Source organism: Rhinopithecus roxellana, chromosome 15 (assembly GCF_007565055.1).
Source record: "Rhinopithecus roxellana isolate Shanxi Qingling chromosome 15, ASM756505v1, whole genome shotgun sequence".
In the NCBI taxonomy this organism is placed as follows: domain Eukaryota; kingdom Metazoa; phylum Chordata; class Mammalia; order Primates; family Cercopithecidae; genus Rhinopithecus; species Rhinopithecus roxellana.
Window position 1 is genome coordinate 79,460,901 of NC_044563.1, and position 26,423 is coordinate 79,487,323.

At 50.0% G+C, this 26,423-nt stretch overlaps 3 protein-coding genes across 6 annotated transcripts in view; 2 read left to right on the plus strand and 1 right to left on the minus strand.

The window, feature by feature from the left end:
* Positions 1-539: 539 nt before the first annotated feature.
* On the plus strand, positions 540-5,324 carry PDZD3 (PDZ domain containing 3). 4 transcript variants are annotated; one of them, XM_010356969.2, is made up of 11 exons: positions 540-570; positions 985-1,012; positions 1,152-1,225; positions 1,540-1,751; positions 2,341-2,530; positions 2,635-2,771; positions 3,011-3,215; positions 3,426-3,622; positions 3,711-3,938; positions 4,076-4,276; positions 4,535-5,324. In XM_010356969.2, exons 1-11 carry the CDS (start codon positions 555-557, stop codon positions 4,562-4,564), a joined length of 1,518 nt encoding a protein of 505 aa, XP_010355271.1. In that variant the 5' UTR covers positions 540-554; the 3' UTR covers positions 4,565-5,324. The 4 variants fall into 4 exon arrangements, with proteins under 4 accessions (XP_010355271.1, XP_010355272.1, XP_030773937.1 ...); XM_010356970.2 differs by having other exon boundaries at positions 2,635-2,729; positions 4,535-5,281; XM_030918077.1 differs by lacking the exon at positions 540-570 and having other exon boundaries at positions 573-1,301.
* On the minus strand, positions 4,704-11,319 carry CCDC153 (coiled-coil domain containing 153). Its single transcript, XM_010356971.2, has 7 exons — positions 11,220-11,319; positions 10,841-10,916; positions 10,341-10,412; positions 9,148-9,267; positions 8,215-8,307; positions 5,776-5,906; positions 4,704-5,522 (listed from the first exon to the last, which is right to left on the minus strand). The coding sequence occupies exons 2-7, from the start codon at positions 10,902-10,904 to the stop codon at positions 5,394-5,396; spliced, it is 609 nt and encodes a 202-aa protein (XP_010355273.1). The 5' UTR covers positions 10,905-10,916; positions 11,220-11,319; the 3' UTR covers positions 4,704-5,393.
* A 9,333-nt stretch (positions 11,320-20,652) lies between these two features.
* The window catches only part of CBL (Cbl proto-oncogene), a 95,794-nt gene continuing 90,023 nt past the window's right edge, over positions 20,653-26,423 (plus strand). The window contains exon 1 of the mRNA XM_030918075.1: positions 20,653-21,026. Within this exon, the coding sequence (XP_030773935.1) occupies positions 20,832-21,026 (195 nt within the window). The 5' untranslated portion in view covers positions 20,653-20,831. The remainder of the gene's footprint in view (positions 21,027-26,423) is intronic.

Here is a 26,423-nt window from a genome sequence, read left to right on the forward strand (position 1 = left end):
AACCATGATCTATTGCACGTGGTTCTTGGGCACTAGGTTCTGAGGCAGTGGAGGCTGGAGGGGCCCATGAACAAGATACTGGCATGGGGTTTGGCCATGCTGGACTGTATTCCGATCTCACGCTGCTAATGAAGACATACCCAAGACTCGGCCTTTGGGAGGCTGAGGTGGGCAGATCACCTGAGGTTGGGAGTTTGAGACTAGCCTGACCAATATGGAGAAACCCCATCTCTATTAAAAATACAAAATTAGCAGGGTGTGGTGGCACATGTCTGTAATCCCAGCTACTGGGGAAACTGAGGCAGGAGAATTGCTTGAACCTGGGAGGCAGAGGTTGTGATGAGCCAAGATTGTGCCATTGCACTCCAGCCTGGGCAACAAGAGCTAATCTCCGTCACAAAAAAAAAAAAAAAAAGACTCTCACTCCTGTTAACCATTACCCCACTGCTTCCACAGCGTCTTCAAGGAGGCGGGACCTGGGAGGGGATGGGTGGGAGGGTCAGTGGCTGTGATGAACCTTGTCCCTACCCCAGCACTGGGTTGCTGATCCAGCTATGGAGAAAGCTGCAGGTAGGAGGCCAGGAGAAATCCTCTGCAGGGGACTTTGGGCCAGGCAGGGGGCCGACTTGGAGGCTGAAGCTTTGGGACCAGGGCACACTTGATTTTGGGGCTTGGAGCCCTGAGGCAGGTAAACAAGTCAGGAGAAAAGTAGTGAGTTGATACGTCTGTCTTCCTGGTCCACACCCTGTACTGATATACTCAGATTTATGTGCCAAGGACTTGGGGGGAGGGGAAGGGAGAGGACCGCACAGTATTCCTGTGTGTGTGGCAGTGAGAAGAGAAGACCCTTTTGGAGCAGAATGGAGGGGGCATGCCCTGAGTTTGGGGGTTTCCCTGAGTCCTTTTAGTTTATGCCAATGGAAGAGGCACATCTGGGGAAAAGAATGTGACTCTCCTCCTCTCACCCACTTCTTTGCCCAGTAGATCTTCAGGACACAGCCTCATTAACTCTGTAAGTGCCATGAAGGTTGGGGCAAGGGGAAGAAAGAATCGGAGGCAGGGAAGTGGTTCACTGCCATTAGCACCTAAAGGAGATCCTGGGACCGAAGTCCAGCTGCCAGCTTGTACCTGCTTCCCCTGCCTCCTTGCAGGAAGTTTAAGTTTAACCCAAAGCTGGGCATTGATAATCCTGTTCTCTCACTGGCTGAAGACCACCACCCCTCTGGTAACTCCCTCACCCACTGGCAACCATTCCCTTTCCCTGGAGGCACCACAACTCCACACAGCCTCCCATCTCCTTGGTAACCACTCACTCGTTCTCCCTCTGATAACAGCCTTGGTTGGGAGCAGAGATAGGAGGGGCCAGGCGTCTTCTCCTGTCCCAGTCCCTCTGCCCACGAAGTGTTCACCCCACCACCCAACGCCCAACCAGGCAGAAACTGCTTGTATCAGGACACAGAGTCTGCCAGGCACATGACGAACCTGTACTTGGGCTGTGCCCTCTCCTCCCCCTTTTCTGCTGCCTACCTCACCCTCCAGATCCCTGGAGCCTAGAGCGGCCTCGCTTCTGCTTGCTGAGCAAAGAGAAGGGCAAGAGTTTTGGCTTCCACCTGCAGCAGGAGCTGGGCAGGGCTGGGCATGTGGTGTGCAGGGTGGACCCAGGCACCTCTGCCCAGCGCCAGGGTCTTCAGGAAGGAGACAGGATCCTGGCTGTGAACAACGATGTTGTGGAACACGAAGACTACGCGGTGGTAAGGCTGTGGTCCTGGAGAGCATGCTAGCACCTCAGATAGAGAAGCAGGTTGCTCAGTCCCCTGGGCACTATGGCAGCAGGGCACAAGCCTCACTCCCCCACACCCCAGGATTTAGGAGTGCCCAAGTCAGAGAGGTTGGGGAAGGCATCTAGAAAGCTGATTCCCGCTGGGCGCAGTGGCTCATGCCTATAATCCCAGCACTTTGGGAGGCCGAGGCAGGTGGATCACCCAAGGTCAAGAGTTCAAGGCCAGCCTGGGCAACATGGCAAGACCTTGTCTCTACTAAAAATACAGCAATTAGCTGAGCGTGGTGGTGGCGCCTGTACTCGCAGCTACTCGAGAGGCTGAGGCAGGAGAATCACTTGAACCTGGGAGGCGGAGGTTGCAGTGAGCCGAGATGGTGCCATTGCACTCCAGCCTGGGCAACAAGAGTGAAACTCCATCTCAAAAAAAAAAAAAAAAAAAAAGAAAAGAAAAAAAAGCAAAAAAGCCTATTCCCATGGCAAAAAAATGTGGATTCCAGGGAGGTCCTGGGGGTTGGCAAGAGGGTCCAGACCAAACCCACGCCCATGTGCCCTCTGTCCAGGTGGTACGCCGCATCCGGGCCAGCGGTCCTCGGGTGTTGCTGACAGTCTTGGCACGGCATGCACATGACGTGGCCCGAGCTCAGCTGGGAGAAGATGCCCACCTCTGTCCCACCCTAGGCCCAGGGGTCCGGCCCCGGCTGTGCCACATAGTGAAAGATGAGGGTGGTTTTGGCTTCGGTGTCACCCATGGTGAGCCCAGCGGGTGCGAGGGGGCGGCAAGGATGAGGGATTTCAGTCCCTGTTCAGGGCAGGCAGGCAACAGACTGGAACTTGCTTTTTTTTTTTTTTTCTAGGCAATCAGGGTCCTTTCTGGTTGGTGCTAAGTACTGGAGGAGCAGCTGAGCGGTCAGGGGTGCCCCCTGGGGCCCGACTGCTGGAAGTGAATGGGGTCAGTGTGGAGAAGTTCACTTACAACCAACTCACCAGGAAGGTGTGGCTGCCTGTCTCCCACTCTCCTCCCCCAGTCTGGGCCTGGGCCCCACCTCGGGAAGACGCCTCCTCCCCTATGCACCTCACCTCCTTATCTGGTCTCCTACCTTTATCACCATCCTGCCCCTCTACAGTTTGTGCCAGGCTCCACTTAGTGCCTGGGAGGAGGGGCTGTGGGGGGAGCATGCCTCTTCTCTCCCTGCCCAGGTATTATGCTGATGCCCTGCTGGGTCCCCACAGCTTTGGCAGAGTGGACAGCAGGTGACCTTGCTGGTGGCAGGGCCAGAGGTGGAGGAACAGTGTCGCCAGCTGGGATTGCCCCTGGCTGCACCCCTGGCAGAGGGCTGGGCACTGCCTACCAAGCCCCGCTGTCTGCAACTAGAGAAAGGGCCCCAGGGTTTTGGGTTCCTGCTCCGGGAGGAAAAGGGCCCTGACGGTCGCCCTGGTGAGTGGGAGCCCTGGGGGTGGTGGGGGAAGGTGGGCCTTGGGGTGGGCACACAAGTGTATATACACCTTTCAGTGCGCAGAAGAGGTGTCCCTGACTGAGCTCTGGCCCTGGGTCGCCTCTTCCTGTTCACTCCGGGGTCAGTCCCCTGGTGTGCACACAGTGGCCTAGGATAGCTGGAGAGGAGCAGTGAGGATGTGTATGCCCCAGGACAGTTCCTGTGGGAGGTGGACCCAGGACTGCCAGCCAAGAAGGCTGGGATGCAGGCTGGGGACCGGCTGGTGGCTGTGGCTGGGGAGAGCGTGGAGGGGCTGGGCCATGAGGAGACAGTGTCCAGGATCCAGGCGCAAGGCTCCTGTGTCTCCCTCATTGTCGTCGACCCTGAGGCTGACCGCTTCTTCAGAATGGTGCGTGCTGAGGGGCAGGGGCTAGGGTTGGGGCAGGAGTGGAGCACGGCTTGGGTCCAACAGCTTTGCTCTACCTGCCACCTTCCAGGTTCGCCTATCCCCACTCCTCTTCTTGGAGAACACAGAGGCTCCCGCCTCTCCCCAGGGCAGCAGCTCAGCCTCACTGGTTGAGACAGAGGTCCCTTCGCTTGAAGACACAGGCGTGCCTTCTGTCCCTCTGGGCTCCCGACAGTGCTTCCTGTACCCTGGGCCTGGTGGCGGCTATGGCTTCCGACTCAGCTGTGCGGCCAGTGGGCCTCGCCTCTTCATCTCCCAGGTGACTGATGCCCCATGCATCTTGGATCCCTTCAATCCTTTGCTGCCTGATCAGTCTTCCTCTTCTTCCCTCCCAGAGCCTTAAGCCAGCAAACTTTCCCCTGGTGTCCCCTGTTCTGCATGCCCCCACACCACCAGGTGACTCCTGGAGGCTCAGCTGCCCGGGCTGGGCTGCAAGTGGGAGATGTGATTCTGGAAGTGAATGGGTATCCTGTTGGGGGAGAGGATGACCTGGAGCGGCTTCAGCAGCTGCCTGAGGCTGAGCCACCCCTCTGCCTGAAGCTAGCAGCCAGGTCTCTGCGGGGCTTGGAAGCCTGGATTCCCACTGGGGCTGCAGAGGTGAGGAAGAAGAAGCGGATGGGACTGTGAGTAGTTACAGAAGGGCAGGGAGGAGTGAGAAAGAAGGGCAGAGTGGGCGAGGTACAAGGTGAAGCAGTGTGGGATATACAGGTTGGGACTTCAGGTTGTGGTAGGTGGGGACAGAAGGACCCGTGAAATAAGCCCCATTCCTGGGCATTGCAGGGCAGGGGTGAGCAAGAAAAAGGAACTCTTCTGGGTGCCACCTGGAATGACCTTCTACCTCCTCTCTCTGCATAGGACTGGGCTCTGGCCTCGGATCTGCTGTAGAGCACCTCTGCTTGGTACAGACACACTCAGGGGCTACTGTGTCTTCACTCTCCAGCCCGAGGTGGTGGAGGCAGGATTGCTCTCTCTAAGCCAGACCGGAGGAACTCAGGCATCACCGATCACAGGCTGGCCCAGGTGCTCCCTCCCTTCCTGCAGGTCCACCTTCCAGCAGAGGGTGTGGTTGGAGGCCTCAGGCAGGTTCCTGCAGGAGTCTGAGGCTCCAGAGGATGTCATATGGGAGTTTGGAGAGCTGTATCCCAGGGATGAAGGTGTGGCTGTGGATCTGGCTGGGATTGAAGCCATCTGGACCTTTTCTAGATATGACTCCAGGACCCTTGAGTGTAATGCAAAAATTTGGAGACCAGCTATGCCTGCCCTCTGTGGGTGCCTTAGCATTGCCAGAGGGTGGTGCTTGGTTACCGTCGCATTTGTTATAGAAGTGGCTGTTCCCCATAAATCTGACTGCCTGTGTTGGTGTTGGTGGGGGTAAGGGGCAGTGGTGTGAAGGGACCAAAAGGGCCTCAGGCTTAAGGGGTGGGATGCGGCTTCTGCAGGAGAGAAGGTGAGACCTGGTCAAATTTCTTTCCTATCACTGAGTCTCAGGGATAATGGGTCAACCCAGAACTGAGATGTCTGCATGAGAGCCACTCCTAAAAATAAACAAAACAAAAGAAAAAACAAAAAAATAAGAAAACTAAATAAAAATAAAAATAAAAAAGATCCACTCCTCTCTGCCAAAAGGCCAGAGCCCACAGCTCTACTGAGTTCTACATCAAGACACTTTATTGCTGGCGCCTCAGAGAACACTAGAGACTAGGGGCTGGTGGCCTCAAAGATCCAGGGGGGTGAGTCCAAACTGGCGTAGCTGCTCCTTGTGCCTGGCATGGAGTCTCAATGCCGTCCCATCCCACTGCGACTTGATGGCTCTCAGCTTGGCCAAGAGCCTGTCCAGACTGTCCTGCAGACATCAATATTTCAGCTCCCAGGAAGAGAGAGGGAAGGAGTGAGGGCTGCCCCAGGTTGGTTCGTAAGCTTTCCTTGCCCAGTACACATGGTTGTATCCCCTCTCTGCCCGCAGGATAGAGCAGGGCTCCCTTGAAGATACTTCTTCTCCTTACCCCTGGGTTGTCAGTCATCATAGTAGCTGGGGTTTGTAGACATGGGGGAGTCCTGGGTACTGGCATGGCTGGGATCCAGGAGGTGGTGCTTACCTGTAAGATTTCCTCATACTTTGCCTCCATGTCTGCCACGTGGGTCTGAAGCTGAGACAGGGCCTGGTCCCGCTCTCTTAGAGCTTGTCCAGCCTCTTCCCGGGCAGCCGCAGCTTCCCTTTGGCGTGCCTCTGGGGGCAGGCAGGATGAAAGACAGCAGGATGGTGACACTCTATCCTTGACCAGTCTCCAAAGGTATCTGGAAAGGAGACCTTGAATGGGCTCATTCCAGACTCCCCCAGCATCACCAACTTTCCTGCAGTCCCTGTAAAAGCTGAAGCTCCACTGCGGTATAGCAGAGAATGGTGGGCTTGAGACAGAAGGCTCCAAAGTCGGATTACTACCTAGGTGACCACAGACATGTCTCTTTCTGAGTCAGTGTCTTCATCTTTTTATTTATTTATTTATTTATTTAGATGGAGTCTCACTCTGTCGTCAGGCTGGAGTGCAGTGGCATGATCTCGGCTCACTGCAACCGCCGCCTCCTGGGTTCAAGCAATTCTCCTGCCTCAGCCTCCTGAGTAGCTGGGACTACAGGCACATGCCACCATGCCCAGCTAATTTTTTAATTTTTAGTAGAGATGGGGTTTCACCATGTTGGCCAGGATGGTCCCTATCTCTTCACCTCGTGATCCGCCCGTCTCGGCCTCCCAAAGTGCTGGGATTACAGGCGTGAGCCACCATGGCTAGCTGGTGTCTTCATCTTTAAAGAGAGAATGACACATCTCTCAGGGGTATGCTGTGACCTTTAAACACGATAATGGATGACAAAGCACCTAGCTAGTATACAGGAAGTACTCAGTAAACATTGATTCATTGGCCGGGTGTGGTGCCTCACACCTGTAATCCTAGCACTATGGGAGGCCGGGGAGGGTGGATTACCTGAGGTTAGGAGTCCTGGCCAACATGGTGAAACTCCATCTCTACTAAAAATACAAAAATTAGCCAGGCATGGTGGCACACACCTGTAATCCCAGCTACTCGGGAGGCTGAGGCAGGAGAATTGCTTGAACCTGGGAGGCAGAGGTTGCTGTGAGCCGAGATTGCGCCATTGCACTCCAGCCTGAGCAACTAGAACTAAACTGCGTCTCAAAAAAAAAAAAAAAACCCCAAAAAACAACAACAAAACCAAAAACAATTGAGTTATTGATTGACTTGGAATTTGAGGTAAAGCAAAGATTAGGAAAGGAACCCAGGGTCTGAATGGCAGATAAGCAGCTCCTGGCCATCTATAGTTAAACCAAAGGCTTTTTTTTTTTTTTTTTTTTTTTTTGGTTGGAGTCTTACTCTGTCACCCAGGCTGGAGTGCAGTGGTGCGATCTCGGCTCACTGCAGCCTCCGCCTCCTGGATTCAAGTGATTCTTCTGATTCAGCCTCCCAAGTATCTGAGATTACAGGCATACGCCACCATGCCCGGCTAATTTTTGTAATTTTAGTAGAGACGGCATTTCACCATATTGGCCAGGCTGGTCTCGAACTCCTGGCCTCAAGCAATCCTTTCGCCTTGGCCTCCCAAAGTGCTGGGATTACAGGGGTGAGCCACCGAGCCCGGCTGAAGGCATTTTTAAGGTATGAAAACTTTGAGACCAAAATTGTGCAAGAGCTCATGTGTCATGCTGAGATATTTCAACATTATTTTGTAAGTAGGAGACAAGAGAAGAGAAGCAAAGGCTTCCTAGTTTTTAAAAATATTTTTGCTCATTGGGAGTGTTTATTCATTTATTTGGTGAATGCTTATTTAGGACTTACCGGGTGCTAGGTCTTGAAGATATAGAAGTAAATAAGTCAAACATTTTCCCTTAGTTTCGTTGTAGAAATCAGCTAAACTAAAAGGGAATATGTTTTGCTCACAAGAGACATGGCGGTGGTGGGGAGTTAGGTAGGGCTGGACTTGGAGAGGAGGAAATGGGGTGTGAGGCCTACCTCTTCTCTTTTATTTTTATTTATTTTTTTGAGACAGAGTCTTGCTCTGTCGCCCAGGCTGGAGTGCAATGGCGCGATCTCGGCTCACTGCAACTTCTGCCTCCCGGATTCAAGCGATTCTCCTGCCTCAGCCTCCCAAGTAGCTGGGATTACAGGTGTGCACCACCACATCCGGCTAATTTTTGTATTTTTAGTAGAGACGGGGTTTCGCCATTTGGCCAGGCTGTTCTTGAACCCCTGACCTCAGGTTATCTGCCCACCTTGGCCTCCCATAGTGCTGGGATTACAGGCCTGAGCCACTGCGCCTGGCACCTCTTCTTTACTTACAACAGAGATTCTGGGCATCCTGAACCCTCTGCTCCAGTCCTCGGTGGTGGAGGTCAGTGAAAGTGGGGAAAGTGATCCCAGAGCCCAGGTGGCAGCTTTCTGGAGCAGAGACTTTGAAGTCTGCCCCTTCATGCTGGCCCTTGCTGCAACTCTTGGAGACAAGGGGCTTGGGGGGGTGGGGAAACCTACCTAGCTGCCCCCGAAGGCCCTTGACTTCCTCCTCCAGCTGCTTGCTGCGGGATTGCATATCCTCCTGCAGGGCATGGCACTGGCGACTCATCTCTGGGGTGGGGGCAATGGGCCACCAGTGACCCAGGTCGGAGATGGAGCGATGGAGAAAGGAAATGAAGTTGTGGGTGGGGAAGACTCTACTTGATCTAGTGGAACAGGAGCACAAAGGCCTTCTTTGTTCTTCTTCTTTTTTTTTTTTGAGATGGGGTCTCGCTCTGTCGCCCAGGCTGGAGTGCAGTGGTGCGATCTCGGCTCACTGCAAGCTCCGCCTCCCAGGTTCACCCCATTCTCCTGCCTCAGTCTCCCGAGTAGCTGGGACTACAGGCGCCCACCACCACACCTGGCTAATTTTTTGCATTTTTAGTAGAGACGGGGGTTTCACCGTGTTAGCCAGGATGGTATCGATCTCCTGACCTCGTGATCCACCCGCCTTGGCCTCCCAAAGTGCTGGGATTACAGGCTTGAGCCACCACTCCCGGCCCATGGTCTTCTTGGTTCTTTTTGTGATTCTGAGAAGCTGGAGACCATGAAAACCTGAGGAAGGGAAAGGAAGCCCAACTCACCTCCCCTAGTCCAGCTTTGGATGGGGATGCTAGTCCTTCTCCCCTCCTATGGGATGGTTGAGGTGATGGCTATGACTGCATGTGTATCCTACACAGCATCAAGCACATGGCACCAGGCATCCTGGAAGGCCCCTGCCTGGGATCCCAGGAACCTACCTGCCTTTGATTCCTGCAGGATCCTGCCTGATTTGTACTGTTCGGGGAAGACCAAGACCAGGCCTGGCAGTCGGAAGCCCTCCTTGTTTCCCTTCCTTGCCATCATCTGACCATGCTGGTTGTCTTCCTCCAGGCCCCTGTCTCTTGCCCACCTGCTCAACAGACCACACACCTGCATATATGGCCTTCCCTTCACTTCGGGACCCTTCCAGCTCAGCCTCCACCCTTTGCAGTCTCTGCTTCAGCTGGTCTTCGGAAGCCTCGGCTCGACGGCCTTCATCCCTCTGTAGAGCTGTGAGCAGTCCCAGAGCCACAGTCAGGACTGGCTGGGGCCCACTAAATCAGCCCCCATAAACGTGATGAATTTCGCCCATCTCTAGAAATCTGGTGGTGGGGCGTCCAGCCTCTTATTCTCTCTCTGGGTTTTGTTGTTTTTGTTTTTTATCCCTAGAGTCTCACAGGCTCCTCATTATTAAGAAGTAAAGACTTTCTCCATGTTCTGCCTGTACAAAATAGCTTTCCGGATAGCCCGGCATGGTGGCTCATGCCTGTAATCCCAATATTTTGGGAGGCTTAGGTGGGAGAATCGCTTGAGGCCAGGAGTTTGAGACCTGCCTGGGCAACAGAGTGAGACCTCGTCTCTATAAGAAAAATAAATAGGGCCAGGTGCAGTGGCTCATACCTGTAATCCCAGCACTTTGGGAGGCCAAGGTGGGAGGATCATGAGGTCAAGAGTTCAAGACCAGCTTGGCCAACATGGTGAAAACCCGTCTCTAATAAGAATACAAAAATTAGCCGGGCGTGGTGGCCGTGTACCTGTAATCCCAGCTACTTGGGAGGCCGAGGTAGGGGAATCACTTGAGCCTGGTAGGCAGAGGTTGCAGTGAGCTGAGATCGCGCCACTGCACTCCAGCCTGGGCAACAGAGCACAAGATTCTGTCTTAAAAAAAAGATAGTAAAATAAAATAAAATAATAAAATAAAATAAAAAAATTAAAAAAAAGAAAAATAAATAAATAAAGTAGCCAGGTAGGGTGGTATGCACCAGCTACTCGTGAAGCTGAGGTGGGAAGATTGTTGGGGTCCAGGAGTTTGAGATTACAGTGAACTATGATCACACCACTGCAGTCCAGCCTGGGCAATAGAGCAAGATTCTGTCTTAAAAAAAAAAAAAAAAAAAAAAAAAAGCTTCCTTTATCAACTCTCACTGCCCACTCTTCTTTCATTGTCTTTTTCCACTAGGGGATGGTTAGGGTTCAACTTAACCCTCCACTGTATCTCCAACTCTCCAATCTCCCAGGATACAGAAATGCCCCATTTCACTTGCCCTGTTGCCCACCCCCATGCCAGCTTCTACCCTCCTTACCCAAGTGGTCTCGGAGCAGCTCCTTCTCCAGCACCACCAGCCTGTGCCTGGACTCAGCCTCCACATCTGCACCTGCCGTGGCAAGTGGCAGAGCCTCAGCTCTTCATGATCTCAGCATTCCTCACTCTCCTTGCGTCCTCACCCACACCCTGCACTTTTGCCACAGGAGACCTGAGGACCGCTAAATGAGGTATCCATGGTGGCAGAGTCTACTGAAGTCAGCACTGTGTCCTTACCGACTAGCACATAACAGATATGCAAAATACACATGACAAATATATTAGGCAGGCACAGAGCTAGATGGTGCTTAAAGGAGAGCGTGAGTGACAATTTCCCCACTTCCTCAGCTCCCTGCATCTGACTTCAAGGACATGAAAGAGGAAGGTCAAGAGAGTTCCATCCTGTCATGCAGAAGGCTGAATTCTCTCTGGAGGAGCACTGCATGGTCTTCATGCCAGAACATGGAGAAGCAGGGGGCACCTCCATCCACCATGACTCACCCCAGTTCTTTTTCTTCTTCTGTGCCCCAGATTTCTTCCCTTTTTCTTTGTTTTTAGGTGGCATCTCCTTGCTGTCCTGGGAGAAGGAGGGGACCTTATGTTTAGGTCTGGACACAGGGATGCTTTCCTGACTGAATCAGGAGTCTCAGAGGAGTCTCCTGGTTCTACTCCAAATTTGTCTCTCATACTCTTCAGAAAAGTCAGTTCACAGTCTCTTTGGAACCTCAGGCAGGGTTGGGGTCAATGGGGAGGATGAAGTTTTTTCTCTCAACCAGGCTGACTGTACAGAAGTCACTCCTCGCAACTCTCTTTTAGATAAACTAAATCCCTGTACCTGCTCCCCTCCGTCTTCCCATCATCCTCAACCCTCTCTTCCTACCTGTAGGATCCTCTCCTGCCAGTGTTGGGGCTCCCTGTGGAGTGACCCACCCGTGGGGAGTGGCAGAGAAAAGGCCCAACTAGCGAGGAGCCTGAGGCGGGGCCTGGGTCCTGGGAGCCAATCCTTGGTGGCAAATTTCTCTTGAGGGCAGGACTGAGGGCTGGAAGGTTGGGTTTCGGGAGGCTGTATGTTGTCCAGGCAACTGGGAAACATGGAGTTCGTAGGAAGGTGGAATGGGCTAAATCAGCTCACAAAGCTTAAAATATCAAGGTCTCAAAGGGTCAGTTCTTTCCTTATCCCATAATCTTAAGTATAGTTTGAAAAGAAAGGGCTGGCCGGGAGCGATGGCTCAAGCCTGTAATCTCAGCACTTTGGGAGGCCGAGAAGGGTGGATCACGAGGTCAGGAGATCGAGACCATCCTGGCTAACATGGTGAAACCCCGTCTCTACTAAAAAATACAAAAAACTAGCCGGGTGAGGTGGCGGGCGCCTGTAGTCCCAGCTACTCCGGAGGCTGAGGCAGGAGAATGGCGTAAACCCGGGAGGCGGAGCTTGCAGTGAGCTGAGATCCGGCCACTGCACTCCAGCCTGGGCGATAGAGCGAGACTCCATCTCAAAAAAAAAAAAAAGAAAAAAAAAAAAAAAAGAAAAGAAAGGGCTTTGGAGGCCGATTAGTTATGATTCATTGCCATGTAGACATGGCCTGCAATTTGGAGACTTCCAAATTCAGATGTACACATCTGAGATAATATGTTGTGCTGATACAGAGGAAAAGGACTGACAGTAGCCATGTTGGACAATTGACATCCCAAGGTCCCATCAGCGAAATGACATTAGTAGGTTTAAAACTGAAGATCTAAGCTGGGGGCGGTGGCTCATGCCTATAATCCCAACATTTTCAGAAGCTGAGGCAGGAGGATTACTTGAGGCCAGGAGTTCAAGACCAGCCTGGACAACACAGTGACACCTCATTTCTATAAAAAATTAAAAAATTAGCCTGGCATGGTGGTGCACACCTGTTAGTCTCAGCTACTTGAGAGGCTGAAGCAGGAGAACCACTTGAGCCTGGGAGGTTGAGGTAGCAGTGAGCTATGATTGCACCACTGCACTCCAGCCTGGATGACAGAGGGAGACCCTGTCTCAAACAAACAAACAAACAAACAAAACCCCCAAACCACTGAAGATCCTCTTCAGTACACTGTGGAATGAGGGTAATAAGTGCAGGAATAGGTAGGTAGTCGAGGGCGTTTCCCACTTCAGAGAAATGAGACACAAAGGAACAGCGGACCCATGAACTCTAGGGTACCGACCTAGAGGGATGCAAGTGTGCAGGAAAGTGCTCAGGTTAGAGACAAGACATTTGAGCTTGAGTCCCAACTGTGGATATGTAAACTGAGGCAAGCCATTTGACTTTGCTCAGCATCAGTTTCCTGATCTTTAAATGTTTGATTTTGCAGCTCTTGAAAAGCCTGTGTTTTAGCTGGGTGTTTACATGGCTATCTTCTCTCCTAGTGACTTAATCTGTTGCTACATTTCCCCATTCCCTTGTGGGGCTGATTTTCACACAGGTGTTGAGACATTGCTTTGTGAGGCTCCCTGCAGCATAGAGTTGGTTGGGGCTCCCTCTAGTGGACCTGCTTGACCTTCTCCTGAGTTTCCTACATTTTTGCTTTTGCGTTATTTACTGGGCAATATTGGGGGTGACTTCCTTTGGGGATACTTCTTAGTGTCCTGCTGGAGCCAGGAGTGGCTGGAAGAATTAATGTGGGGGAGAGAGTATGACAGGTGGCCCTCCCTTGTCAGGCAGCCCTCACTCTCCCTGCAGCTCTGTGCTATCCTGAGGCTTGCCATCTATCTGCCACTTAGATCTCTGGGCACAATACTGGTTAGAGTGAAAACAGCAGGGCTTTTCTCCTTTTGGATTAGGGGACCTGCAGACCATTTATTTAGTTTTTTTGTTTGTTTGTTTTGTTTTTGTTTTTGTTTTGAGATGGAGTCTCGCTCTGTTGCCCAGCCTGGAGTGCAGTGGCACGATCTCAGCTCACTGCAAGCTCCACCTCCCAGGTTCATGCTGGGACTGCAGGCATCCACCACTGCGCCCTGCTAATTTTTTTGTATTTTTAGTAGAGACGGGGTTTTACCGTGTTAGCCAGCATGGACTCGATCTCCTGGCCTCGTGATCCACCCGCCTCGGCCTCCCAAAGTGCTGGGATTACAGGTGTGAGCCACCACGCCCGGCAGTTTTTTTTTTTCAGTGTCTCTCTCTGTCAGCCAGGCTGGAGTGCAGTGGCATGATCACGGCTCACTACAGCCTCAGCCTCCCCAGGCTCTGGTGATCTTCCCACCTCAACCTCCTGAGTAGCCGGGACTATAGGCGCATGCCACCACACCTGGCTAATTTCTATATTTTTTGTAGAGATGGGGTTCTCCATGTTGGCCAGCATGGTCTCGAACTCCTGGCCTCAAGTGATCTGCCTGCCTTGGTCTCCCAAGGTTCTTAGATTACAGGCGTGAGCCGCTGCACCAGGCTATCTTTTTTTTTTTTCTCAGACAGCATCTTGTTCTGTCACCAGGCTGGAGTACAGTGATGTGATTTCGGCTCACTGCAACCTCCACCTCCCAGGTTCAAGCAATTCTCTGCTTCAGCCTCCCAAGTAGCTGGGATTACAGGCAGCCACCACCACGCATGGCTAATTTTTGTATTTTTAGTAGAGATGGGGTTTCACCATCTTGGCCAGGCTGGTCTTGAACTCCTGACCTTGTGATCCACCTGCCTCAGCCTCCCAAAGTGTTGGGATTACAGGCATGAGCCACTGCGCCTGGCCTTCTTTAGGTACTTCTCTTCAACTCTGTCACCCTCAATATTTTTGGTCCATTGCCTATTGTCAGGAGGAGATCTGTAGAAATAGCCACAAGAGGCTGGGCACGGTGACTCATGCCTGTTATCCCAGCACTTTGGGAGGCTGAGGTGGGCAGATCATGAGGTCAGGAGTTTGAGACCAACTCAAACTTATTAAATCCTTTCTCTACTGAAAAACACAAAAACTAGCTGGGCATGGTGGTGGGCGCCTGTAATCCCAGCTACTTGGGAGGCTGAGGCAGGAGAATCACTTGAACCCAGGAGGTGGAGGTTGCAGTGAGCCAAGATTGCGCCACTGCATTCCAGCCTGGGCAACAAGAGCAAAACTCTGTCTAAAAAAAAAAAAAAAAAAACCTTGGAAAACCTTGGTCTCTGCAACCCCTTATTGTGACCCAGACATTCCTTTCTATTGATTCCAGATCTTTAGATAATAACTCTTTCAAGTAATTGTCAATTGGAAAATCTCTGAATTCACTTATGACCTGGAACCTAACTCTAACCCTAATTCCCTTACCCACTTCCTCACTTCCAGTTGTCCTGCCTTTCTAGACCGAACCAACGTACATCTTACATATATTGATTGATGTCTTATGTTTTCTTAAAATGTATAAAGCAAGCCGGCACAGTGGCTCACGCCTGTCATCCCAGCACTTTGGGAGCCAAGGCAGGTGGATCACCTGAGGTCCGGAGTTCAAGACCAGCCTGACCAACATGGTGAAGCCCTGTCTTTACTACAAATACAAAAAATTAGCCGAGCATTTTGGTGGGTGCGAGTAATCCCAGCTACTTGGGAGGCTGAGGCAGGAGAATCTCTTGAGCTTGGGAGGTGGAGGTTGCAGGGAGCCGATATTGCGCCATTGCACTCCAGCCTGGGCAACAAGAGTGAAATTCCGTCTGAAAAAAAAACAAAAAATGCAAAAAGCCAAATTGTAGCCTGTTCACCTTCAGCACTTGTTCTCAGGATCTCCTGAGAGTTGTGTCACGGGCCATTGGTCACTCATATTTGGCTCAGAATAAATCTCTTCAAATATTTTACAGAGTTTGACTCTTTTCTTTGACATGAGACTAATGTTAATAAGTTCTGATAGCCCACTACCATCAGACTAGCTTCTTCTAATCTTGAGCATGTTTTTCATTTATTCTCCCTCCACCACCTCCTTCTCCTGTGCTGTAATGCAGCGGGGGTTCCTGTCCCTGTCCTCCTCATCTAGAAGCCTGCTTGGGAGGTTTTTCTTTCTTTCTTTCTTTCTTTTTTTTTTTTTTGAGACAGTCTCACTCTGTGGCCCATGCTGGAGTGCCGTGGTGCAATCTCAGCTCACTGCAACCTCCATTTCCTGGGTTCAAGAGATTTTTGCGCCTCAGTCTCCCGAGTAGCTGGTATTATAGGCATGTGCCACCACATTCAGCTAATTTTTGTATTTTTAGTAGAGATGGGGTTTCACCATTTGGCCAGGCTGGTCTGGAACTCCCAACCTCAGGTGATCTGCTTGCTTTGGTCTCCAAGTGTCAGGGTTGTGTGAACCAGAGCAACTCCATCTTGAAGAGGAGCTGGGTAGAATGAGGCTGAGAACTACTGGGCTGCATTCCCAGAAGGTTAAGGCATTCTAAGTCATAGGATGAGATAGGAGGTTGGCACAGATACAGATCATAAAAACCTTGCTGATAAAACAGGTCGCAGGAAAGGAGCTGGCCAAAACCCACCAAAACCAAGATGGTGACGAGAGTGACCTCTGATCGTCCTCACTGCTACACTCCCACCAGCGCCATGACAGTTTACAAATGCCAGGGCAACATCAGGAAGTTACCCTGTATGGTGTAAAAAGGGGAGGCATGAGTAATCCATCCCTTTTTTAGCATATCATCAAGAAATAACCATAAAAATGGTTATGTCTATGGAGTCACCATTCTTCTGTTCCAACACTTTCCTAATAAACGTGTTTTCACTTTACTCTAGAGTCGCCCTGAATTCTTTCTTGTGTGAGATCCAAGAACCCTCTCTTGGGATCTGGATCGGGACCCCTTTCCTGTAACAAAAGTGCTGGGATTGCAGGCATAAGCCACTGAGCCTGGCACATTTTTGCATTTTTTATAGAGACAGGGTTTCGCTATGTTGCCCATCCTGGTCTCGAACTCCTGGGCTCAAGCAATCCATCTGCCTCAGCCTCCCAAAGTGCTGGGACTACAGGCAGGAGCTACCTTGCTTGGTCTGGGAACTTTTTTTCCGTGGAATGATTAGTGTCCCCATTACTTGTTGATGTAAAGGAAAAGACTGGCATAAATTTAAGCAGAGAGTGGGCCAAGTTTGAGGACAGCAATCCAGGAGCATAGATTCAAGTTCCCCTTGACAATAGGCTCAGATTAGTAGCAGTTACAAGTGTGTGTGTGGTTTTTTTTTTTTTTTTTTTTTTTTTTTTTTTTTTTTGAGATGGAGTTTCACTCTTGTTGCCCAGGCTGGAGTGCAGTGGCACAATCTTGGCTCACTGCAACCTCTGCCTACCGGTTCAAGTGATTCTCCTGCCTCAGCCTCCCGAGTAGCTGAGATTACAGGCTCCCACCACCAAGTCTGGCTAATTTTTTGTATTTTTAATAGAGACGGTATTTCACCATCTTGGCCAGGCTGGTCTTGAACTCCTGATCTCGTGATCCGCCTCCCAAAGTGCTGAGATTACAGGCGTGAGCCACCAGGCCCGGCCAACAAGTCTTTTTTTTTTTTTTTTTAAGACAGACTCTCTGTCGCCCAGGCTGGAGTGCAGTGGCACGATCTCGGCTCACTGCAAGCTCCGCCTCCCGGGTTCACGCCATTCTCCTGCCTCAGCCTCCCGACAAGTGTGTTTTTAAAGGAAAAAAGAGGCCAGGTATGGTGGCTCATGTCTATAATCTTAGCACTTTGGGAGGCCCAGGCGGGAGGATCACTTGAGGCCAGGAGTTTAAGATCAGCCTGGGCAACCTGAGACCACCACCACCCCACCGAAAATAAATAAACAAACAAACAAACAAATGCAAAGAAGAGGCAGTTCCTAAACTGTCTGCTAATCACTTACATTAACATAGTGTTAAGGTATTTGATTGGCTGTACGTTGCATTCCAGGAACATGAAGATGATGGGTGAGGCAGCTAGTCAGGGACCAAATGCCTTTAAACCATTGCCCCCAGGCATGGGTCGGGGGTTTGTGACTGAAGTCCCATACTCATGTTTCTCTGGGCCTGATAATTTTGCATACCTCACACAGTTCAGACAGCTTTGAGCTATTTTTCTTTTCTCATCCTGATGCATAGAATGACATTAGAATAGAGATTGCAGAATACAAGCAACTATACCCCAGAAGAGAATGTAGTTTACAAATACGTTCAGTCAATGGACTTTCCTTTTTTTCTTTTGAGACAGAGTCTCGCTCTGTGCCCAGGCTGAAGTGGAGTGGTACGATCTCAGATCACTGCAACCTCCGCCTCCCAGGTTCAAGGCATTCTCCTGTTTCAGCCTCCAGAGTAGCTGGGATTACAGGTGCCCGCCACCACGCCTGGCTACTTTTTGTATTTTAGTAGAGACGGGGTTTCGCCATGTTGGTCAGGTTGGTCTCAAACTCCCGACCTCAAGTGATCCGCCAGCCTCAGCCTCCCAATGTGTTGGGATTATAGGCATGAGCCACCATGCCCGGCTCAGTCAATGGACTTTCAGGTGTGGAATGAGGATGTGGTTTGGGGTGAAGGTGAAGTGGGATAAGAAAAAGGCTACATGTTACACAATGTGATGCAGGATGAACCAACTCTAGCATAATCTGGAATGGGAATGACATTGTGATTAACAGTCCAATCCCCTCTCTTGTACGTTTTCTAAAACAAGACAAATAAGAATTGTGGCCTGGCGTGGTGGCTCACGCCACGTCCAGCTAAATTTTTTTGGGGGGGAAAAAAAAGGTAAAAAAAGGGCAATCTTCCTTTTCTTATTAATCTACTTTATTTATTCTTTTTTTTTTTTTTTTTTTTTTGACAGAGTTTCACTCTTGTCACCCAGGCTAGAATGCAGTAGCACAATCTCAGCTCACTGCAACCTCTGGCTCCCAGGTTCAAGTAATTCTCCTGCCTCAGTCTCCCAAGTAGCTGGGATTACAGGTGCCTGCCATTAAACCCAGCTATTTTTTGTATTTTTAGTAAAGACCAGATTTCACCATGTTGGCCAAGCTGGTCTCCAACTCCTCACCTGAGATGATCCTCCCCCCTCGGCCTCACAAAGTGCTGGGATTACAGGCGTGAGCCACTGCACTGGGCCAAATGGATTGGATTTTAAAGCACACTTCAGGCAGAGGGAATAAGGGAACAGTCTGAGTAATGGTGATGAAGAAAGAAAGAATTGGCCAGGTGCGGTGGCTCATGCCTGTGATCTCAGCACTTTGGGAGGCCGAGGAGGGCGCATCACCTCAGGTCAGGAATTGGAGGTCATGTCAGCTTGGCCAACACCGTGAAATCTCATCTTTACTAAAAATACAAAAATTAATCAGGCATGGTGGCAGGCACCTTAATCCCAGCTACTCGGTGGGCAGCGGTTGCAGTGAGCCGACATTGTGCTACTGCGCTCCAGCCTGGGTGACAGAGAGAGACTCTGTCTCAAAATAAAATAAATATGGCCGGGCGTGGTGGCTCAAGCCTGTAATCCCAGCACTTTGGGAGGCCGAGACGGGTGGATCACGAGGTCAGGAGATCGAGACCATCCTGGCTAACACGGTGAAACCCCGTCTCTACTAAAAAATACAAAAAACTAGCAGGGCGAGGTGGCGGGCGCCTGTAGTCCCAGCTACTCGGGAGGCTGAGGCAGGAGAATGGCATAAACTCGGGAGGCGGAGCTTGCAGTGAGCTGAGATCCGGCCACTGCACTCCAGCCCGGGCGACAGAGCGAGATTCCGTCTCAAAAAAAAAAAAAATAAATAAATAAATAAAAAATAAATAAATAAAAAAGAATTGTATTTGATGACTTGGTGAGTCAGCTAGCATAGGACATGTGTACCAGGGAGTAGTATAAAACTACAAGGTTATTTAGCTTGGAGTTAGAGCAACTTGTCAATTTTATTCCAGAGGCAATGGGAAGTGTTTAAAGTTTGTGACGCTGTCTGAACTATACTTTAGGAAGCCTATGGTAGCAGGATGAATTGAAGGCAGAGGAAAAGGTTTCAACAGTCCAGGGAAAAGAAAAGGAGGACCTGCAACTAGGTGTTGGCACTAAGGACGGAGTTTTGCCTAGATTTTCCCTTCATAGATTCTTCTCTTCCTGAATGGAAACTGATAAAAGGAAATTCTTCTGATAGTAAATTATAATGTTGACTCCAAAATCAATTATAGATAAAGGCGATTAAATTGCAAACCCAGGATGCCTGGCTGAAAGGTCCCTGCATTCAAAGATATTTTCCCCTTTACAGGAGCTATAAATATAGCTCCCTAATCCTTTGTGCTTTGTGGAAGAGCCTGGAGGGGGATCCAAGGCGGAACTAATACTTACTGACACACCTGGGTCTGCAAACTCCCAAAACCGAGGCTCAGAATTAGTAAATTAGGGCAGGGCACTTCCTTCTTTGGAAGGGAAGTTCCTATTTTCAAAGTTCTTCCAACGGAACTTTTACATTAGAGAAGTGTAATTGACCGAGAAGTGGAAGTGACCGGGAACAGCATTTCTGTTCCCTGGGCGGGAGACAGAACCCCCTCGGGCAGAGCCAGCAGCAGGTCAGCTTCTGAGGAGGCCCTCATGCTGGCGGCGCCGACCTGTGGTGCAATGCTCCGAGTAGGAGAATCTTAAATACATGTTTGAGACTCAATTCCCAGAAACGTAACTAGTCTTCACGAGCCAAAAAAAAAAAAAAAAGGAAGTACTTTCTTTTCAAGAGGTCAAAGGGCCTGGAAGAAGAGCTCCTGGCTTGAGTGTCTCAAGCCTTGCTGGGGCCTAATCCGGCTGGAACAGGCCGCAGTATTCATATTCCTGTCCTTGGTCGTGTCTTAATGAAGACTTGAAAATAATAAGGGGTGGAGAAATAACTTTCCTTTTTCTCCCACCATCCTCCCACAGTGTAAATAAGCAAATACCTCTAATCTCCATTTCTTCATTTGTCAGGCGTGGGGAAAGACTTGACATCAAGACTTCCATTCCATCGCCACCTGTCTTAATTTAAACATTCCCATGACCCACCCCAGGAGCGCCAACCACCCGCCCACAAGGAGCATGGAAGTCTCGGTTTCTGGCTACTGCGCAGACTCCACCTTGGACCTACCCACCACTTCCAATCCCCCGCCGCTCCTTTCCCCGTTTCTCCAGCAGAGGGCGCAGGCCCGAAGGTTCCGCCGGCCCCGCCCCAGCCTGGCCCCGCCCCGCCCCCGGCGTAGGGGCGGGGGAGACGGGCACAGAAAGCTGGCTGCGGCTTTCCGGGAGCTGTGGGCACGCGGGCTGCTCGGAGCCAGTGGCTCGGGGGTCGTCGCTGCGCAGTCCGGCCGCGGTCGGCCGATTCCCCGAGGTCACCAGTAAGCTGGTCCGCCTCCGGGACGCGCGCCCCGCCGGCCTCGGGCTCGCGCGCTCGGAAGGGGCGCGTCCCGCGCTCTCCCGGCACCGCCCACTCCCCTCCTCACGGCCGCTCCTCCCTCCGCCCGGATAGCCGGCGGCGGCGGCGGCGGCGGCGGCGGCCGGGAGAGGCCCCTCCTTCACGCCCTGCTTCTCTCCCTCACTCGCAGTCGAGCCGAGCCGGTGGACCCGCCTGGGCTCCGACCCTGCCCAGGCCATGGCCGGCAACGTGAAGAAGAGCTCTGGGGCCGGGGGCGGCGGCGGCTCCGGGGGCTCGGGCTCGGGTGGCCTGATTGGGCTCATGAAGGACGCCTTCCAGCCGCACCACCACCACCACCACCACCTCAGCCCCCACCCGCCGGGGACCGTGGACAAGAAGATGGTGGAGAAGTGCTGGAAGCTCATGGACAAGGTGAAAGGCCTGCTGAGCGCCCGCTGTTGCAGGGTGGGCGTGGGCGGAGGGCCGCGGGGTGGGGAACGAGCGGACGGAGGAAGCGGGGGAGGGGACGTGTCTGGTGAAGCCGGGGAGGCGCGGAGCCGGGGTGACCGGCCGGGGGATGGGGGGCGTGGGGGCGGGGACGAGGCCGGGAGGGTGGAGGGCGGCGTGGGGGAGGGGCTGCCGTTGGGAGTCGGGAAACGCTGGGGTGCCGCGTTTGGGGTAGCCAGACAAAGATGGAGTGGGGGCTGGGGCGAAGGTTAACTGGGAAGCCAGTGGGGCGGAAGTATAATGGGGGTGCGGAGTTTGGGGCTCTGTGCAGGGTGTAGGGATGTAGGTCACGGAATTGGCCTGGGAGGTTAGCAGGGAGGGCGTGAGGAAGAGTGTTTGATTTACCGGCTGGGGCTCTTGGCTGGGTGAGATCTAACCAGGGAATTAGGTTCCTGGGCTCTGATTGAGGAACCTGGCTAGGGTCAGGACAGCTCCGCAGGGAAGCTGTGCTCTGGGTGAGAGTATAGTGCCTTCTCATTAAGATGTAACCCGAAGATAAAAGACATAGGGATGTTTAAGTGGGGCAAGGAAATAACTTTCCTCCACATCTAGCGCCAGCTCAAGTTTTTTGTTACCCTCAGAAACACTGGATGTGATGCTCAAGTTTTTTGTTACCCTCAAACACTGGATGTGATCCATTGCTGGTGCTGAGATATGCACTGATTAAACCACAAGTTCTGGTTAGAACTATTATCTTCTGAAAGATGGACTAGCTGAGCCTGTTAAGCAGCAGCAGATTCTAACTTCTTAATAACTTCCTCCCTACCACACCGCTTGAGCTGGGTTCTTTTTTTCTGGTAACGGTTCTGACTCCTTATTGCAAGTCCTGACTTTAAACTTGTTCGATGAGCTTCTTTGATTACGCTTGTTTGTTTGTTTTTTGCAAATACGAACAAAAATAACTCCTTTATATTTAGCCACTGTTTGTCATTTGGGAGACTTACTTCCTTATAGTTGTTTCTATATAATGAAATGTAGTTAGTCTCAAGTAATTAAGTGTTTAAGTCAGACGCTTTGTTAGAATTCAGTATGTTTTCTTGGTATTTTTCATATTCGTTAATTACTTTGGCAAAATTCATATTGCGCATGAAAAGTGATTAGAAGTATCTGGCACGTTCTAGCAGAATGGTGTTATTTCCTCCAGGGTAAAATTTGGTTTTCTTTGGTTCCTCTCTGGGCCTCGGTTCCTCTTCTGTAAAGTTCTTCATGGGCTGTTTTGGAGTAGAAACCGCTAATACAATGATTATGAAGCGCTTAGCTTCATAATTGTAGTGGGTAATTCAAATGCCTAATAAGTCCTGTGTGTGAATTAACACTCCTGTAGTGCGTGCCAGTGGTTTCATAGCTACCTTTTTAGGGCTGGTTTTTCTCATGTTAAATAATTGGTATTGTGATTAATGACACAAGTATTTGTGTGTTGATTATATTGGTGGTGTAGTACTAATTTTATTATTAGAAATTATAATAAAATCCTTACAGAAAGTTTAGGTGTGTGAAAGGAAACTTTAAATGTGTCGCCTCTTTTAAAAAAAGCGCATCAAAGGTATTCAAATGCTAAAGTTTGTTAGTTTGCTTTTTAGGGATATATCGTTAAGGACGAAAAAATTTCCTCTGGCACAGAAAAAAATACCTTTATAATGAGTGTCTCGTATCAGACATGTGGGTGCAGTACAATCAAAATTATATTAATTAGTGACCCCTGCTTAAGAATAATCTCTTTATTAAAGAGATTCTGTATTCTGTTTTTTTTTTTTTTTTTTTTTTTTTTGAGACGGAGTATCTGCTCTTGTTACCCACTGGGCCCGGCCCTCTATTCTAAAAGAATAAGAATATTCTGTATTCTTATTAAAGTGTTCCTGTAAATACAGAGTAAGATATAGGTAGTCCTATTCTACAAGGTAGCCCAAATAAAATCCTTCCTTAAGTCTTACTCCTGCATCTATTTAAAGTATGTGTATTGAATTTTGATTTATTCTGCAGAATGTTTAATTACTTGGGAAGAATAAAGAGGACTTAAAGTTTTGACTCAAATTGCTTTTCAGGTTTGATAGTTTCACAGAAAGTAGGCTTCTAGCTTTTCCATTCCAGTGTAGGGAGAGGGATGTTTTATTTTTGTATTACTTGCCTCAAAGGTTGGTTTTAGTACTGTCTCCTCCCCCTGTATCACATATTTCTAGTTGCTATGAAAACGTAGTACTTTCTGATGTGTCAGTCTGATAGGTTTATGCTGCTTTCCAGATCTTTGAATACCTCTGTGATGTTACTAGATTGCACCATCTCTTTTACCCTTGATGTTTTGAGCATGAGGTTTACTCTTTTTTCACTTTATTTCATTTTTATTGTTGAAAGTCTTAAATGTGTCACCGCACCTTGACTTCAGGTGCTCTAAGTGGTGAAGAACCTACTGTCAAATCCACAGATGTCCCACACATTTAATTCTTTTTAACAAAATTTCTGGGCCGGGCCCCATAGCTCACACCTGTAATTCCAGCATTTTGGGAGGCCGAGGTGGGCAGATCACTTGAGGTCAGGAGCTCCAGACCAGCTCTGTCAACATGGTGAAACCCTGCCTGTACTAAAAAATACAAGAATTAGCCAGGCGTGGTGGCAGACGCCTGTAATCCCAGCTACTTGGGAGGCTGAGATAGGAGAATCCCTTGAACCTGGGGCAGAGGTTGCAGTGAGCCAAGATCGTACCACTGTACTCTAGCCTGAGCTACAGAGCGAGACTCGGTCTCAAAAAAAAAAAAAAAAAAAAAAAAAATCTGTTTAATTCCTTTGAATGACACACATTTAGTTCTTTCTTTTTTTTTTTTTTAATTTTAATTTTTATTTTTTGAGACGGAGTTTCACTCTTGTTGCCCAGGCTGGATGCAATGACACGATCTCAGCTCACCGCGACCTCCGCTTGCTAGGTTCAAGTGATTCTCTCCTGCCTCAACCTCCCGAGTAGCTGGGATTACAGGCATGTGCCACCATGCCCAACTGACTTTTTTTTTTCCCCTGTTTTCAGTAGAGACGGGGTTTCTCCATGTTGGTCAGACTGGTCTCGAACTCCTGACCTCAGGTGATCTGCCCGCCTCGGCCTCCCAAAGTGCTGGGATTACAGGTGTGAGCCACCGCGCCTGGCCATACACATACTTAGTTCTAAGTCACCATCTCATACCTGTTTTATCTTTGTTGTTGAAGCTGGATGAATATTATTCCAGCCAACTCTTAATCAGTTTATTGAATTAGCACTGGGAACTGTTAGTCTCTTTCCTTCCCCCAATATGGGATCTATACAGATGGAAAAATTGGCATAAGACATGGATTCCGGTTAACATAGGCCCGATTTACTAATCCATTATGGAACTTAAACTTACTATTGGAAAAATGTTTGTGCTAGAATGCTTGTTATTAAACTAAAGTTAGAACCTCTGGTTTTCTTTTTGCCACCCCAGGATATTGTAATAAACATGTGCATAAGTACTTCTATGCGAAGAAAGTGGCTAGTAAGCCAAAAGACAATTGGGCAGGGAGGAGAGGAGTGGGAAGTGAAGAGAAAAAGTCACCTAAATTGGCCTTAGATGTATGCCGGGCTCGCACCTGTAATCCCAGCATTTTGAGAGGATGAGGTAGGTAGATCATTTGATCCCAGCTTGAGCCCAGGAATTCCAGATCAGCCTGGGCAACATGACGAAACCCTGTCTCTACAAAAAATACACATATTGGCCAGGCGTGGTAGAGACAGGATTTTTAGTAGCGACAGGATTTCACCTTTTTGGTCAGGCTGGTCTCGAACTCTTGACCTTAGGTGATCCCCACCCGCCTCAGTCTTCCAAAGTGAGCCACCACGCCCCGCCCTTATTTTTAATTAGTTTATATAATTGAAACATTAAGGTATTGATGATTTTTAAATGGGATATAGTTTATTAGAAAAATACATTTAAAAGCATGAGCTTGAAAGAAAATTACATTTTTTTTTTTTGAATTTAAAAAAATATTTTATTGCCCGGGTGTATGGTGGCTCATGCTTGTAATCCTAGCACTTTGGAGGCCGAGGCGGGTGGATCACCTGAGGTCAGTTCGAGACCAGCCTGACTAACATGGAGAAACCCCTTCTCTCCTAAAAATACAAAAAATTCGCCAGGTGTGGTGGCGCATCCCTATAATCCCAGCTACGTGGGAGGCTGAGGCAGGAGAATTGCTTGAACTCGGGAAACAGAGGCTGTGGTGAGCCGAGATCGCACCATTGCACTCCAGCCTGGGCAAGAAGAGCAAAATTCCGTCTCAAAGAAAATTATATATATTTTTTATTTTTATTCATTATTATTATTATTATTATTATTATTATTATTATTTTTTTTTTTTTTTTTTTGAGACGGAGTCTCGCTCTGTCACCCAGGCTGGAGTGCTGTGGCCGGATCTCAGCTCACTGCAAGCTCCGCCTCCCGGGTTCACGCCATTCTCCTGCCTCAGCCTCCCGGGTAGCTGGGACTACAGGCGCTGCTACCTCGCCCGGCTAGTTTTTTGTAGTTTTTAGTAGAGACGGGGTTTCACCGTGTTAGCCAGGATGGTCTCGATCTCCTGACCTCGTGATCCGCCCGTCTCGGCCTCCCAAAGTGCTGGGATTACAGGCTTGAGCCACCGCGCCCGGCTATTCATTATTATTAACTAGTATTTTTTTTTTTTAAATAGAGACAGGGTTAGGCCTGGCACGGTGGCTCACGCCTGTAATCCCAGCACTTTGGAGGACTGAAGCTGGGGGATCACCAGAGGTCAAGAGTTTGAGACCAGCCTGGCCAACATGGTGAAACCCCGTCTCTACCAAAATTAGCTGAGCATGATGGTTATGGGAGGCAGAGGTTGCAGTGAGCCGAGATCCTGCTACTGCCCTCCAGCCTGGGCGATGGAGCAAAACTCCGTCTCAAAAAAAACAAAAGAAAGAAAATAGAAACAGAGTCTGACAAGTTGTCTAGGCTGGTCTCAAACTCTTGGGCTCAAATAATTCTCCCACGTCAGCCTTCCACAGTGTTGGGATTACAGGCATGAGCCACTGTGCCCAGCCAAAAAAGTATTTTTAAAAGATGATTATTGGCTGGGCGCGGTGGCTCAAGCCTGTAATCCCAGCACTTTGGGAGGCCGAGACGGGCGGATCATGAGGTCAAGAGATTGAGACCATCCTGGCTAATACGGTGAAACCCCGTCTCTACTAAAAAATACAAAAAAACTAGCCGGGCGAGGTGGCGGGCGCCTGTAGTCCCAGCTACTCGGGAGGCTGAGGCAGGAGAATGGCGTGAACCCGGGGGGCGGAGCTTGCAGTGAGCCGAGATCCAGCCA

What these genes read in the sequence shown, in the direction of transcription:
- PDZD3 (XM_030918077.1), top strand. Translation starts at nt 1,022, where the DNA reads ATGAAGGTTGGGGCAAGGGGAAGAAAGAATCGGAGGCAGGGAAGTGGT. An exon ending in CTGACCGCTTCTTCAGAATG is followed by an intron (nt 3,623 to 3,710) that starts GTGCGTGCTGAG and finishes GCCACCTTCCAG; the next exon opens with GTTCGCCTATCCCCACTCCT. An exon ending in TTCCCACTGGGGCTGCAGAG is followed by an intron (nt 4,277 to 4,534) that starts GTGAGGAAGAAG and finishes CTCTCTGCATAG; the next exon opens with GACTGGGCTCTGGCCTCGGA.
- CCDC153 (XM_010356971.2), bottom strand. Translation starts at nt 10,904, where the DNA reads ATGCCACCTAAAAACAAAGAAAAAGGGAAGAAATCTGGGGCACAGAAG. An exon ending in GAAGAAGAAAAAGAACTGGG is followed by an intron (nt 10,413 to 10,840) that starts GTGAGTCATGGT and finishes TTGCCACGGCAG; the next exon opens with GTGCAGATGTGGAGGCTGAG. An exon ending in AGGGAAGGCCATATATGCAG is followed by an intron (nt 8,308 to 9,147) that starts GTGTGTGGTCTG and finishes CCCCCACCCCAG; the next exon opens with AGATGAGTCGCCAGTGCCAT.